Consider the following 14,494-nt stretch of genomic DNA (forward strand, 5'->3'; position numbering starts at 1 on the left):
GTGAATCAATCAACCAGCCAACCAGTCAGTCAGTGAATCAACCAACCAGCCAACCAGTCAGTGAATCGATCAGCCAACCAACCAGCCAACCAGTCAGTGAATCAATCAACCAACCAACCAGTCAGTGAATCAATCAATCACCCAGCCAACCAGTCAGTGAATCAATCAGCCAATCACACAACCAACCAACCAGTGAATCAATCAGCCAACCAAGCAACCAACCAACCGGTCAGTGAATCAATCAGCCAACCACCCAACCAACCAGTCAGTCAGTGAATCAATCAACCAGCCAACCAGTCAGTGAATCAATCAGATAACCAACCAACCAACCAACCAGTCAGTGAATAATCAGCCAATCACACAACCAAACAACCAGTGAATCAACCAGCCAACCACCCAACCAACCAGTCAGTCAGTGAATCAACCAACCAACCAACCAGTCAGTGAATAATCAGCCAATCACACAACCAAACAACCAGTGAATCAACCAGCCAATCAATCAATCAATCAACCAACCAACCAACCAGTCAGTGAATCAATCAGCCAATCATACAACCAACCAACCAGTGAATACATCAACCAACCAGACAGTGAATCATACAACCAACCAACCAACCAGTGAATCAATCAGTCAACAAGCCAACCAACCAACCAGTCAGCCAGTCAGTGAATCAATCAGCCAACCAACCAACCAGTTAGTGAATCAATCAGCCAACCAACCAACCAACCATCCAGTAAATCAACCAGCAAACCTACCAACCAGTCAGTGAATCAACAAGCCAACTAGCCAACCAACCAACCAGCCAGTCAGTGAATCGATCAGCCAGCCAACCAACCAACCAACCAGTGAATCAATCAGCCAACTAGCCAACCAACCAACTAGTCAGTCAGTGAACCAACCAACCAACCAACCAACCATCCAACCAACCAACCAACCAACCAGTGAATCAATCAGCCAACCAACCAACCAGTCAGTGAATCAATCAACCAACCAACCAGTCAGTCAGTGAATCAATCAGCCAACCAACCAACCAGTCAGTGAATCAATCAGCCAACCAACCAGTCAGTCAGTGAATCAATCAGCCAACATGCCAACCAACCAGTCAGTGAATCAATCAGCCAACCAACCAACAACCCACCAACCAGTCTGTGAATCAATCAGCCAACATGCCAACCAACCAGTCAGTGAATCAATCAACCAACCAACCAGTCAGTCAGTGAATCAATCAGCCAACAAGCCAACCAGCCAGTCAGTGAATCAATCAGCCAAAAGCCAACTACCCAGTCAGTGAATCAATCAGCCAACCACGCAACCAACCAACCAGTCAGTGAATCAATCAGCCAATCACCCAAGCAACCAACCAGTCAGTCAGTGAATCAATCAGACAACCAACCAACCAACCAACCAACCAGTCAGTGAATAATCAGCCAATCACACAACCAACCAACCAGTGAATCAACCAGCCAATCAATCAATCAACCAACCAACCAACCAACCAACCAGTCAGTGAATCAACCAACCAACCAACCAGTCAGTGAATCAATCAGCCAACCAACCAACCAACCAGTCAGCCAGCCAACCAACCAACCAACCAGTCAGTGAATTAATCAGCCAACCAGCCAACCAACCAGTCAGTCAGTGAATCAATCAGCCAACCAACCAACCAGCCAGTCAGTGAATCAATCAGCCAACCAACCAACCAGCCAGTCAGTGAATCAACCAGCCAGCCAACCAACCAACCAGTCAGTGAATCAATCAGCCAACCAGCCAACCAACCAGTCAGTGAATCAATCAGCCAACCAACCAACCAACCAACCAGTCAGTGAATCAACCAACCAACCAACCAGTCAGTGAATTAATCAGCCAACCAACCAACCAGCCAGTCAGTGAATCAACCAGCCAACCAACCAACCAACCAGTCAGTGAATTAATCAGCCAACCAACCAACCAACCAGCCAGTCAGTGAATCAACCAGCCAACCAACCAACCAACCAGTCAGTGAATTAATCAGCCAACCAACCAACCAACCAACCAGTCAGTGAATCAATCAGCCAACCAACCAACCAACCAACCAGTCAGTGAATCAATCAGCCAACCAGCCAACCAACCAACCAGTCAGTGAATCAATCAGCCAACCAGCCAACCAACCAACCAGTCAGTGAATCAATCAGCCAACCAGCCAACCAACCAACCAGTCAGTGAATCAATCAGCCAACCAACCAACCAACCAACCAGTCAGTGAATCAATCAGCCAAACAACCAACCAACCAGTCAGTCAGTGAATCAATCAGCCAACCAACAAACCAGCCAGTCAGTTAATCGATCAGCCAATCAACCAGCCAACCAGTCAGTGAATCAATCAGCCAAACAACCAATCAACCAAGTAATCAGCCAGTCAGCAACTCAGTGAATCGATCAGTAAACCAGCCAACCAACCACTCAGTGGGTTTGTCAGCCTGTCAGTCAGTCCATCCGTCAGTCCGTCCGTCAGTCCGTCAGTCAGTCCATCCGTCAGTCCGTCCGTCCTTTTATCCACCCAAATACCGATCCATCAATAAATCGTCGAGTGATTGGCCATGAATGAAACCCCAGGAGACTGAGAAAGATTGAGGAAAACCTGATGATGAGCATGATGAGACAGACCAGAAGACTGTTCTATCCCTGACCTGTCCAGTCTGTTCTATCCCTGACCTGTCCAGTCTGTTCTATCCCTGACCTGTCTGCTCTAACCCTGACCTGTCTGTTCTATCCCAGACCTGTCCAGTCTGTTCTATCCCTGACCTGTCTGTTCTATCCCTGACCTGTCTGTTCTAACCCTGACCTGTCTGTTCTATCCCTGACCTGTCTGTTCTATCCCTGACCTGTCTGTTCTATCCCTGACCTGTCTGTTCTAACCCTGACCTGTCTGTTCTATCCCTGACCTGTCTGTGTAGTGACATGAACTCTGCTATGGCTGGACACTGCACGGGAAGTATGCTGAGAGAGTACATTAAATGCAGTGTGACAGAAATTCAGAAAAACTGTCCGCGTGAGATCATGAGACAGACTCGTCAGTTTGCATTGAGACTTCTGACGAGGTGGTTTATTCCTTGCCAGGTGAGCAAATGGTTTTGTTGGTATAAATGTGTGTTGGTGAAGATGAAGTAAACATTTCATAAATGGGATGTTTAATATTATGTATGTATTTCGTAATTTTGAATAGCATTTGCAAAAGGGCTAAGCTAATATAAATTCTTATTCCAAAATCTTGAATAACCAGTGCTACAACTAAAGAAAGGGCCAATGAATGTGGACTGTGATCTTTAGTAACGTATTCTTATGATCTACTTTGTATTTTATACTACTTTGTATTTTTAACTACTTGATTGAAATAAACAGAGTTTGCATTGAGACTTCTGACGAGGTGGTTTTTTTTATTCCTTGCCAGTCCTCGGGGTACATTTGTTCTATCCCTGACCTGTCTGTTCTCTCTTTGACATGTCTGTTCTCTCTGTGACCTGTCTGTTCTATCCCTGACCTGTCTGTTCTATCCCTGACCTGTCTGTTCTATCTCTGACCTGTCTGTTCTATCCCTGACCTGTCTGTTCTATCCCTGACATGTCTGTTCTCTCTCTGACATGTCTGTTCTATTCCTGACCTATCTGTTTTATCTGACCTGTCTGTTCTATCCCTGACCTGTTCTAATCCTGACCTGTCTGTTCTATCCCTGACCTGTCTGTTCTATCTCACGACCCATCTTGCTTCAAAAAGGACATACATACCAATATACAAACATACATACATACCAATATACAAACACACATACATACCAACATACAAACACACATACATACCAATATACAAACACACATACATACCAATATACAAACTCACATACATACCAACAAACACACATACAGACAGACAGACAGTGCAATCTACTGTTGGCTCGGAGCCAATCCCCCCACCACCCACCCCACTCTATACCAACCCTCCCAATCCCCCCCGCCCCCACTACCCCCGACCCCCCTCCTCCCCTCTGGAAGCAAAAGCCGAGGGCCAGGGGGAGATGATACTTGTCGCGTAGTGGATGCAAATGTGACAGCCCCCTGTCTTGGTCAGGGGTGAGGCTGGGCAGCCTTCTGTGCGCTCGTCTTTCTGTCACGGGTGAGACCACAGGGAGGTGTGTGTGTGCGGGGAGGGGGGAGACACGCGGAGGGAGAGTGGGGAGGGAGACGGGAGTGGGGAGGGGGGGCAGAGAGAGGGGGGAGAGGGAGAAAGGGAGAGGGGTAAAAGCGGGAGGGAGACAGGGGGAGAGGGAGTGACAGAGGGGGTGAAAGAGTGTGTGTGAGAGAGAGAGGGGGAGGGAGAGAGAGAGAGAGACAGAGAGGCAAAAAGACGGAGGGACAGAGGGAGGCAGAGGGACAGAGGGAGGCAGAGAGGGAGGGAGAGAGAGAGAGGCACAGAGAGAGGGATGCAGAGAGAGAGGGAGGCAGAGAGGGAGGGAGAGAGAGAGAGGCACAGAGAGAGGGAGGCAGAGAGAGAGGGAGGCAGAGAGGGAGGGAGGGAGTGACGGAGGGAGAGAGATGAGTGGGCGAAAAAGATAAAGGGGGAGGGAGAGAGGGGAGGAGTGTGGGAGATAAGGTGATGAAGAGACAATGACATGGAGAGGAGTAATAAAGGGATGGATGAATGCTTTATTCATGTAGGCCATAGCCCATTTATGAAGGGGTATATGAACAATAAACACAATCTGTGGATAAATAAACAATGAAAACAAGACAATGAAACGGCTATTTCTCAACTCTGAAAGCTTTGTACAAAAACAGAGAGAGATTACGTATTACATCAGGTTTTGTGCAATGCATCAACAAACTCAATTTGAGCAAAAAAGGATCTCTGCCATATTTTGGATTACTAATTCAACCCTAATATCGTTAAAGGAATAAAGGGAGAGAAACAGAGAAAGAGGGAGGGGGGGAACGGAAAGGAAGGGAGAGAGGACAGAGAGAGAGGAAGAGAGGGGTGAAAGAGAGAGGAAAGAGAAAGAGAGAGAGAGAGGGGGGGGGGGGGCGGGGTGTGTGTGTGTGTGTGTGTGTGGGGGGGGGGGGGGGGGTTTAGAGGGCTCACAGACAGAGAAACGTTTCCGGGCTTAAACGTTTTCCGGACACAGAAAAGTTTGACAAAACAAAGACAAGAGGCACCTGATCTCCCTCAAGAGTCTCTCTCAGTTATCCTCAACAGTGAAATCTCAGCCACCTCAAACCATACTTACCCAACATACAATTCCCATTTCATAACGGTTTCGAAAGATGCAGTATAAAACAGACGTTGTCTCTGTCGCCACCAGACAAAAAATAATACCACGCTGATAAAGTAGCACACACTGGGAAAGAGTTTCTCTCTAACATCATTTTCATTCCAACGAAATCCGACTAACTGAAGCCAACAGATTTTCCTAAAAGACCGAACAGCAATGATGAATACATACGATCTTTTTGTACGTGGTCAGTCAAGCTCTGTGGGTTTCTTTCTTTCTTTCTCCTCCTCCTCCTCCTCCCCCCTCAACTCTGTAATGAGCCATCTGGGATCCGCACAGATGAGCTGTTCAGATTCATCCAGGTCTATCAGTTGTATGTCAAACCGTGGATCTCTGTAAATGCTGCTGCTGCTGCTACAACAACAACTACTACTACTACAGCTACTAAAATGATAGCTTATATAGCGCAGTATCCCCATCTCAAATTTAAGAATAAGTGACGTTCGGGTTTGTACAAACAAAACAACTGAGACAATATCACAGTCTCACATCGCATTGGCCTAATTCACAGCAAGATAAATACATCACAAACACCAAGAAAGCTGAATTGAACAATGTCGTGTGAACACCAATTTCATGATCTCTTCTTTCAAATTCAAGCATTTCAACGAGAATCTTGTCGAAGCCACCAGCTTCACCCGGTGTTTGACCTGGGGTGCAGGTGGACGGGAAGGAGAGAGAAAGCAGGTGGTGGAGGGGATGGAAGGAGGGAGAAAGCAGGTGGTGGGGATGGAAGGAGAGAGAAAGCAGGTGGTGGAGGGGATGGAAGGAGGGAGAGAGCAGGTGGTGGAGGGGATGGAAGGAGGGAGAGAGCAGGTGGTGGTGATGGAAGGAGAGAGAGAGAGAGCAGGTGGTGGGGATGGAAGGAGAGAGAGAGAGAGCAGGTGGTGGGGATGGAAGGAGAGAGAGAGCAGGTGGTGGGGATGGAAGGAGGGAGAGAGCAGGTGGTGGGGATGGAAGGAGGGAGAGAGCAGGTGGTGGGGATGGAAGGAGAGAGAGAGCAGGTGGTGGGGATGGAAGGAGGGAGAGAGCAGGTGGTGGGGATGGAAGGAGGGAGAGAGCAGGTGGTGGGGATGGAAGGAGAGAGAGAGAGAGCAGGTGGTGGAGGGGATGGAAGGAGAGAGAGAGCAGGTGGTGGGGATGGAAGGAGAGAGAGAGAGAGCAGGTGGTGGAGGGGATGGAAGGAGGGAGAGAGAGAGCAGGTGGTGGAGGGGATGGAAGGAGGGAGAGAGCAGGTGGCGGTGATGGAAGGAGAGAGAGAGAGAGCAGGTGGTGGAGGGGATGGAAGGAGAGAGAAAGCAGGTGGTGGAGGGGATGGAAGGAGGGAGAAAGCAGGTGGTGGGGATGGAAGGAGAGAGAGAGCAGGTGGTGGGGATGGAAGGAGGGAGAGAGCAGGTGGTGGGGATGGAAGGAGAGAGAGAGAGCAGGTGGTGGAGGGGATGGAAGGAGAGAGAGAGCAGGTGGTGGAGGGGATGGAAGGAGAGAGAGAGAGAGCAGGTGGTGGAGGGATGGAAGGAGAGAGAGAGCAGGTGGTGGAGGGGATGGAAGGAGAGAGAGAGCAGGTGGTGGAGGGGATGGAAGGAGGGAGAGAGCAGGTGGTGGGGATGGAAGGAGGGAGAGAGCAGGTGGTGGGGATGGAAAGAGAGAGAGATCAGGTGGTGGAGGGGATGGAAGGAGAGAGGGAACAGGTGGTGGAGGGGATGGAAGGAGAGAGAGAGAGAGCAGGTGGTGGAGGGATGGAAGGAGAGAGAGAGCAGGTGGTGGAGGGGATGGAAGGAGAGAGAGAGCAGGTGGTGGAGGGGATGGAAGGAGGGAGAGAGCAGGTGGTGGGGATGGAAGGAGGGAGAGAGCAGGTGGTGGGGATGGAAAGAGAGAGAGATCAGGTGGTGGAGGGGATGGAAGGAGAGAGGGAACAGGTGGTGGAGGGGATGGAAGGAGAGAGAGAGAGCAGGTGGTGGAGGGGATGGAAGGAGGGAGAGAGAGCAGGTGGTGGAGGGGATGGAACGAGAGAGGGAACAGGTGGTGGAGGGGATGGAAGGAGAGAGAGAGCAGGTGGTGGAGGGGATGGAAGGAGGGAGAGAGAGCAGGTGGTGGAGGGGATGGAACGAGAGAGGGAACAGGTGGTGGAGGGGATGGAAGGAGGGAGAGAGCAGGTGGTGGGGATGGAAGGAGGGAGAGAGCAGGTGGTGGGGATGGAAGGAGAGAGAGAGAGAGCAGGTGGTGGAGGGGATGGAAGGAGAGAGAGAGCAGGTGGTGGGGATGGAAGGAGAGAGAGAGAGAGCAGGTGGTGGAGGGGATGGAAGGAGGGAGAGAGAGAGCAGGTGGTGGAGGGGATGGAAGGAGGGAGAGAGCAGGTGGCGGTGATGGAAGGAGAGAGAGAGAGAGCAGGTGGTGGAGGGGATGGAAGGAGAGAGAAAGCAGGTGGTGGAGGGGATGGAAGGAGGGAGAAAGCAGGTGGTGGGGATGGAAGGAGAGAGAGAGCAGGTGGTGGGGATGGAAGGAGGGAGAGAGCAGGTGGTGGGGATGGAAGGAGAGAGAGAGAGAGCAGGTGGTGGAGGGGATGGAAGGAGAGAGAGAGCAGGTGGTGGAGGGGATGGAAGGAGAGAGAGAGAGAGCAGGTGGTGGAGGGATTGAAGGAGAGAGAGAGCAGGTGGTGGAGGGGATGGAAGGAGAGAGAGAGCAGGTGGTGGAGGGGATGGAAGGAGGGAGAGAGCAGGTGGTGGGGATGGAAGGAGGGAGAGAGCAGGTGGTGGGGATGGAAAGAGAGAGAGATCAGGTGGTGGAGGGGATGGAAGGAGAGAGGGAACAGGTGGTGGAGGGGATGGAAGGAGAGAGAGAGAGCAGGTGGTGGAGGGGATGGAAGGAGGGAGAGAGAGCAGGTGGTGGAGGGGATGGAACGAGAGAGGGAACAGGTGGTGGAGGGGATGGAAGGAGAGAGAGAGCAGGTGGTGGAGGGGATGGAAGGAGGGAGAGAGAGCAGGTGGTGGAGGGGATGGAACGAGAGAGGGAACAGGTGGTGGAGGGGATGGAAGGAGGGAGAGAGAGCAGGTGGTGGAGGGGATGGAAGGAGGGAGAGAGAGCAGGTGGTGGAGGGGATGGAACGAGAGAGGGAACAGGTGGTGGAGGGGATGGAAGGAGGGAGGGAGTTAAGGAGAGAGAGAGGGGGGGGGGATGGAAGGAGAGAGGGAGTTAAGGAGAGAGAGAGGGGGGGGATGGAAGGAGGGAGGGAGTTAAGGAGAGAGAGGGGGGAGGGGATGGAAGGAGGGAGGGAGTTAAGGAGAGAGAGGGGGGAGGTGATGGAAGGAGGGAGGGAGTTAAGGAGAGAGAGGGGGGAGGGGATGGAAGGAGGGAGGGAGTTAAGGAGAGAGAGGGGGGAGGGGATGGAAGGAGAGACAGAGCAGGTGGTGGGGATGGAAGGAGGGAGGGAGTTAAGGTGAGAGAGAGGGGGGGGGATGGAAGGAGAGAGGGAGTTAAGGAGAGAGAGGGGGGAGGGGATGGAAGGAGGGAGGGAGTTAAGGAGAGAGAGGGGGGAGGGGATGGAAGGAGGGAGGGAGTTAAGGAGAGAGAGGGGGGAGGGGATGGAAGGAGGGAGGGAGTTAAGGAGAGAGACGGGGGAGGGGATGGAAGGAGAGAGGGAGTTAAGGAGAGAGACGGGGGAGGTGATGGAAGGAGGGAGGGAGTTAAGGAGAGAGAGGGGGGAGGGGATGGAAGGAGGGAGGGAGTTAAGGAGAGAGAGGGGAGAGGGGATGGAAGGAGGAGGGGAGTTAAGGAGAGAGAGGGGGCAGGGGAAGAAAGAGAACGGTGAGAAGTAGTGTAACGTCATACAATGTCACCCTCCTCGGAAATATTCCCTGGAGTAATATATAGATAGATATGAGAGAGGGCTATTAAAGGTCTAAAGTAACTTCGTGCATGTGCGTGCGTGCGTGCGTTCGTGCGTGTGTGTATGTGTGTGGGGGAGGGTGTGCAATGTCTGTGTGCCTGTATGTGTGAACACACACACACACACACACTCACACACACGAACCACCCCCCCCCACACACACACACAAACATACACACACACCTGTACAGCTGAAGCCAACGCATGGTGGAGACAGCTTTCTGTCCTTTCGTTTGCCTGAAAAAAAAGGAAAGAAAATCGAGTCGCGTAAAATTTATAAAGGGAGGACAACACCAACAAGAACACAAGACACAGATAAACAAAAGACCACCCCCCCTCAATCGCCCCCCCCCCCCCCCCCAACAAAAAAAAAGAAGAAAAGAAGAACGAATTATTGGTCCAGTGAACATAATTCTCTCCACTACCCATGTCACGCCAAAAGGAACCACTGCACAGCTGCAGTCTTGACAACCCCCCCCCCCTCTCCGCCCTCACCCCCTCTGTTCCCTCCCACATCCCTCTCGTTATAACCCCCCCCCCCCGTCTTTTTGCAGTAATGGAAACATTTTGGGTGTTAAGGTTTTGTTTGTAAAACAGAAACCCTTCTTCTTTCTTTCGTGGGTTTGTGTCTCGCTTGGTCATAAGTATCAAGGAGTGGAAGATAGTGGTTACATGTCTAAGTGCAAGACTGACTGACTGAACACAAGAATTTCCACGTGGTATCCTGTAACTCACACCCACAACTTCACTAGACCTGCTGGGTACCGGGAGAGACGTTTCATCTCCTGCACTGCACTGCATCCCAAGTGTGGGGCGTGAAGGACCCTGCAATCCTTAACATCCATCAGCACCTTCCCTCATGTAACGACAGGCACACAGACACACAGACAGACTCACCAGGACTGTTTTGAGATGGAGATGATTTCTTCAACTCGTTCCTCGTCACCAGCTCAAATACATTATTTGTGTGAGCCAGAACCTGTAGAATAAACAAAAAAAGTCTTGCCATTAACAGCCTTAAAACAATCGTGTATTTCACACATTGTTATCCCCCCCCCCCCCGATAAAAGAGAGTATGACTGCCAACATGGCGGGGGTAAAAACGGTCAACACATCGAAGTCCGCTCGTGTTTGACAGTGAACTCAAGTCGCATCCCCCGAACGAAGAATTGTTTTTGGTCATGAACCTGTGTCTTTCCAACCCTCACGCGCACAAGTGAAAAGTCATGGTAAGAAATATAATTTGGAAGGTAGGTGGATAGGTGGGCAGGTAAGTAGATCTCTCTCTCTCTCTCTCTCTCTCTCTCATCAGGCATTAGGGAGGGTTTTGAAGACCCACTTTCGTCTGATTTTGGATGAGATTTTCAGATTATTTTTAGCGAGAACCCCGTGCGCATGCCCGTTTCCTTTTCCTGTTTATTTTTCACGATCACCGAAAGGCTAAAATTTCGTCGTGGAAACCGTTGTCCTGATGAAAGGATTTTGAGCAATTTCCGTTACCATTTTTGCAAGTTTACAAGATATATTTGGTTTTATGATTACACCCATTATTTGCTTTTGTCCTACATGCTTACTTTAAGCATGTTACTTATCACATTTCTGCCATTACATTTTCGAACTGATCCATTTATAAACTCTGCCTAAAGTTGTCCGAACAAAGGTGGAGCAAACCCAGAAAAGCGAGTTACGGTGGTTGGCTGCCCATGACGTCATATGACCCACTTCTCGCTCTGCGAGCGACGAAAGATTCCCTACGAAAGCGGGCCTCCAAACCCTCCCCAACAATAATTATGTAATATCTGTAATTTTACTCCTCAAGACGGAATGAGCACTGCCATTTGTCACGGTCCACTGCAGATTCCTCCCAGGAGTCAGGGTTGATATCAAACGCTTTCAGAGAGACTTTCAGAGTATCTGTGAAGCGCTTCTTCTGACCTCCGTGTGATCTGTTCCCTTGTTGCAACTCGCCATAGAAGAGCCTTTTGGGCAGCCGATGGTCTGGCATGTGCGCCACGTGTCCAGCCCAGCGAAGCTGGGACTGCATCAGGATGGTGAAGTTGCTGGGAAGGGTGGCTTTTGCAAGCAACTCCGTGTCTGGGGTCCTGTCTTGCCACTTGATGTTCAGTAGCTTCCTGAGGCATATTGTGTGGAAGTGGTTCAGCTTCTTGGCATGTCGTTGGTACACTGTCCAAGTTTCGCAGGCGTACAGTAGTGTGGGGAGAACTACTGCTCTGTAGACCTTTAGTTTGGTCTCAAGACCAATGCCTCTTCTGTTCCAGACATTTGCATAGAGTCTACCAAAAGTTTCGCTTGCTCTTGCAATCCTGACGTTCACTTCATCGTCGATGGTCGCATTTCGTGACATTGTGCTGCCAAAGTACGTGAACCGCTCCACCGCACTGAGTCTCTGACCGTTGACTGTGATGTTGGGCTCAACGTGGGGTTTCCCTGGGGCTGGCTGATGGAGAACTTCAGTTTTCCTCGTGCTGAAGGTAAGGCCGAAGTTCCTGCTGGCAGTGGCAAACTTGTCGACGCTGAGTTGCATGTCAGCTTCAGATCCAGCGTTGCGGGCACAATTATCAGCAAACAAAAAGTCTCTGATGATGTCTTTCATGACCTTCGTTTTTGCTTGAAGCCTTCTGAGGTTAAACAGCTTGCCATCTTTTCGGTACTTTAGGCCGATTCCAACATAGCCATCTCTGAAGGCACCAGTAAGCATAGCAGAGAACATGAGGCTGAACAATGCTGGAGCCAGGACGCAGCCTTGCTTGACACCATTTGTGACAGGAAAAGGAGCAGATGTTTCGCCATTGTCCTGGACTCGAGCCTGCATGCCTTCATGAAATTGGCTGACCAAGGAAATAAATTTCCGAGGGCATCCGTACTTGGCCATGATCTTCCAAAGTCCTCTGTAAGGTACTGCTGTGCTAAAACAATCCTCTCTAAGGTACTGTTGTTCTAAAACAATACTCTGTAAGGTACTGCTGTGCTAAAACAATGCTCTCTAAGGTACTGCTGTGCTAAAACAATCCTCTGTAAGGTACTGCTGTGCTAAAACAATACTCTGTAAGGTGCTGCTGTGCTAAAACAATACTCTGTAAGGTACTGCTGTGCCAAAACAATACTCTGTAAGGTACTGCTGTGCTAAAACAATACTCTGTAAGGTACTGCTGTGCCAAAACAATACTCTGTAAGGTACTGCTGTGCCAAAACAATACTCTGTAAGGTACTGCTGTGCTAAAACAATCCTCTCTAAGGTACTGCTGTGCTAAAACAATCCTCTGTAAGGTACTGCTGTGCTAAAACAATCCTTTGTAAGGTACTGCTGTGCTAAAACAATACTCTCTAAGGTACTGCTGTGCTAAAACAATACTCTGTAAGGTACTCCTGTGCTAAAACAATACTCTGTAAGGTACTGCTGTGCTAAAACAATACTCTGTAAGGTACTGCTGTGCCAAAACAATACTCTGTAAGGTACTGCTGTGCTAAAACAATCCTCTGTAAGGTACTGCTGTGCTAAAACAATCCTCTGTAAGGTACTGCTGTGCTAAAACAATCCTCTCTAAGGTACTACTGTGCTAAAACAATCCTCTGTAAGGTACTGCTGTGCTAAAAGAATACTCTGTAAGGTACTGCTATGCTAAAACAATCCTCTGTAAGGTACTGCTGTGCTAAAACAATACTCTGTAAGGTACTGCTGTGCTAAAACAATCCTCTGTAAGGTACTGCTGTGCTAAAACAATCCTCTGTAAGGTACTGCTGTGCTAAAACAATACTCTGTAAGGTACTGCCGTGCTAAAACAATACTCTGTAAGGTACTGCCGTGCTAAAACAATACTCTGTAAGGTACTGCTGTGCTGAAACAATCTTCTCTAAGGTACTGCTGTGCTGAAACAATCCTCTCTAGGGTACTGCTGTGCTGAAACAATCCTCTCTAGGGTACTGCTGTGCTGAAACAATCCTCTGTAAGGTACTGCTGTGCTAAAACAATACTCTGTAAGGTGCTGCTGTGCTGAAACAATCCTCTCTAGGGTACTGCTGTGCTGAAACAATCCTCTCTAAGGTACTGCTGTGCTGAAACAATCCTCTCTAGGGTACTGCTGTGCTGAAACAATCCTCTCTAGGGTACTGCTGTGCTAAAACAATCCTCTCTAAGGTACTGCTGTGCTAAAACAATACTCTGTAAGGTGCTGCTGTGCTGAAACAATCCTCTCTAGGGTACTGCTGTGCTGAAACAATCCTCTCTAGGGTACTGCTACGCTGAAACAATCCTCTGTAAGGTACTGCTGTGCTGAAACAATCCTCTCTAGGGTACTGCTGTGCTGAAACAATCCTCTCTAGGGTACTGCTACGCTGAAACAATCCTCTGTAAGGTACTGCTGAGGGAGGGGGACGGAAGGGAAGACGATGGGCTGACCAGACTGCAGAATGGACAGGAAAACCATGTATAGACCCAGGCTTTGACACACAATCGGCAGACCTGGAGGAATCTGGTGAACAGTTCTTCTGCGCGGCGCCCCGATGATTCTTCACAGAGGTAAAGAAGAAGAAGGGGAAGAAGGAGGAGAAGGAGGAGGAGGAGGGGAAAATGAATAAGAGGACAACGAAGAAGATGAAGAATAAGAGGACAAAGAAGAAGAAGGAGGAGGAGGCGGAAGATATAGAAGATGACGACGAAGAAAAAGACGAAGAAGGAGGAGGAGGAGAAAAATGAAGAATACGACGACGACGAAGAAGAAGAAGACAAAGAAGAAGAAGGAGGAGGAGGAGGAAGATGAAGAATACGACGACGACGGAGAAGTTTCAGTTTCAGTTTCAGTTGCTCAAGGAGGCGTCACTGCGTTCGGACAAACCATATACGCTACACCACATCTGCCAAGCAGACGGGGAAGACGACGAAGAAGAACAAGACGAAGAATGAAGAAGAACTGTCAGCAAAACTTTTATCAAAGGACATATCTTTTATGTAACTATAATTTGGGAAGTCACAAGACGACAAAGAAGAAGACAACAAACAAGATTCATCATGTATCCAGCACACCAGACAACCGCGATCGCTATCTGAGGGCTGACAGTCTAAGGAAAGAAAGAGGGTAAATGGATTCAAGAATGAACGGAAGAAGACTTCGTTCTTGTTTGTCAATGGGGGCACCTTTACCAGGTTGCAACTGTTTATACAAGACGCGGAAGGCTGACCGCCTGCAATGGGATTGAAAACAGCCCAGGTTTTACACCACAAGTCAGATTCAAGAATCAATTTGCTCTTCTGTTCCTTCACAGAGGACACCTTAAATGAAGAGGGTGATCACAA

The 14,494-nt window shown here is 49.5% G+C and overlaps 1 protein-coding gene across 1 annotated transcript in view; it reads right to left on the reverse strand.

Annotated features, from left to right (window-relative positions):
* Positions 1-14,494, reverse strand: part of LOC143286380 (soluble guanylate cyclase gcy-31-like) — a 131,291-nt gene that overhangs the window by 57,858 nt on the left and 58,939 nt on the right. The window contains exons 6-8 of the mRNA XM_076593921.1: positions 10,087-10,162; positions 9,928-9,931; positions 3,069-3,089 (exon numbers count right to left, since the gene is read on the reverse strand). Of these exons, the coding sequence (XP_076450036.1) occupies positions 3,069-3,089; positions 9,928-9,931; positions 10,087-10,162 (101 nt within the window). The remainder of the gene's footprint in view (positions 1-3,068; positions 3,090-9,927; positions 9,932-10,086; positions 10,163-14,494) is intronic.

The sequence above is a fragment of the Babylonia areolata genome, chromosome 10 (assembly GCF_041734735.1).
Source record: "Babylonia areolata isolate BAREFJ2019XMU chromosome 10, ASM4173473v1, whole genome shotgun sequence".
NCBI lineage: Eukaryota > Metazoa > Mollusca > Gastropoda > Neogastropoda > Buccinidae > Babylonia > Babylonia areolata.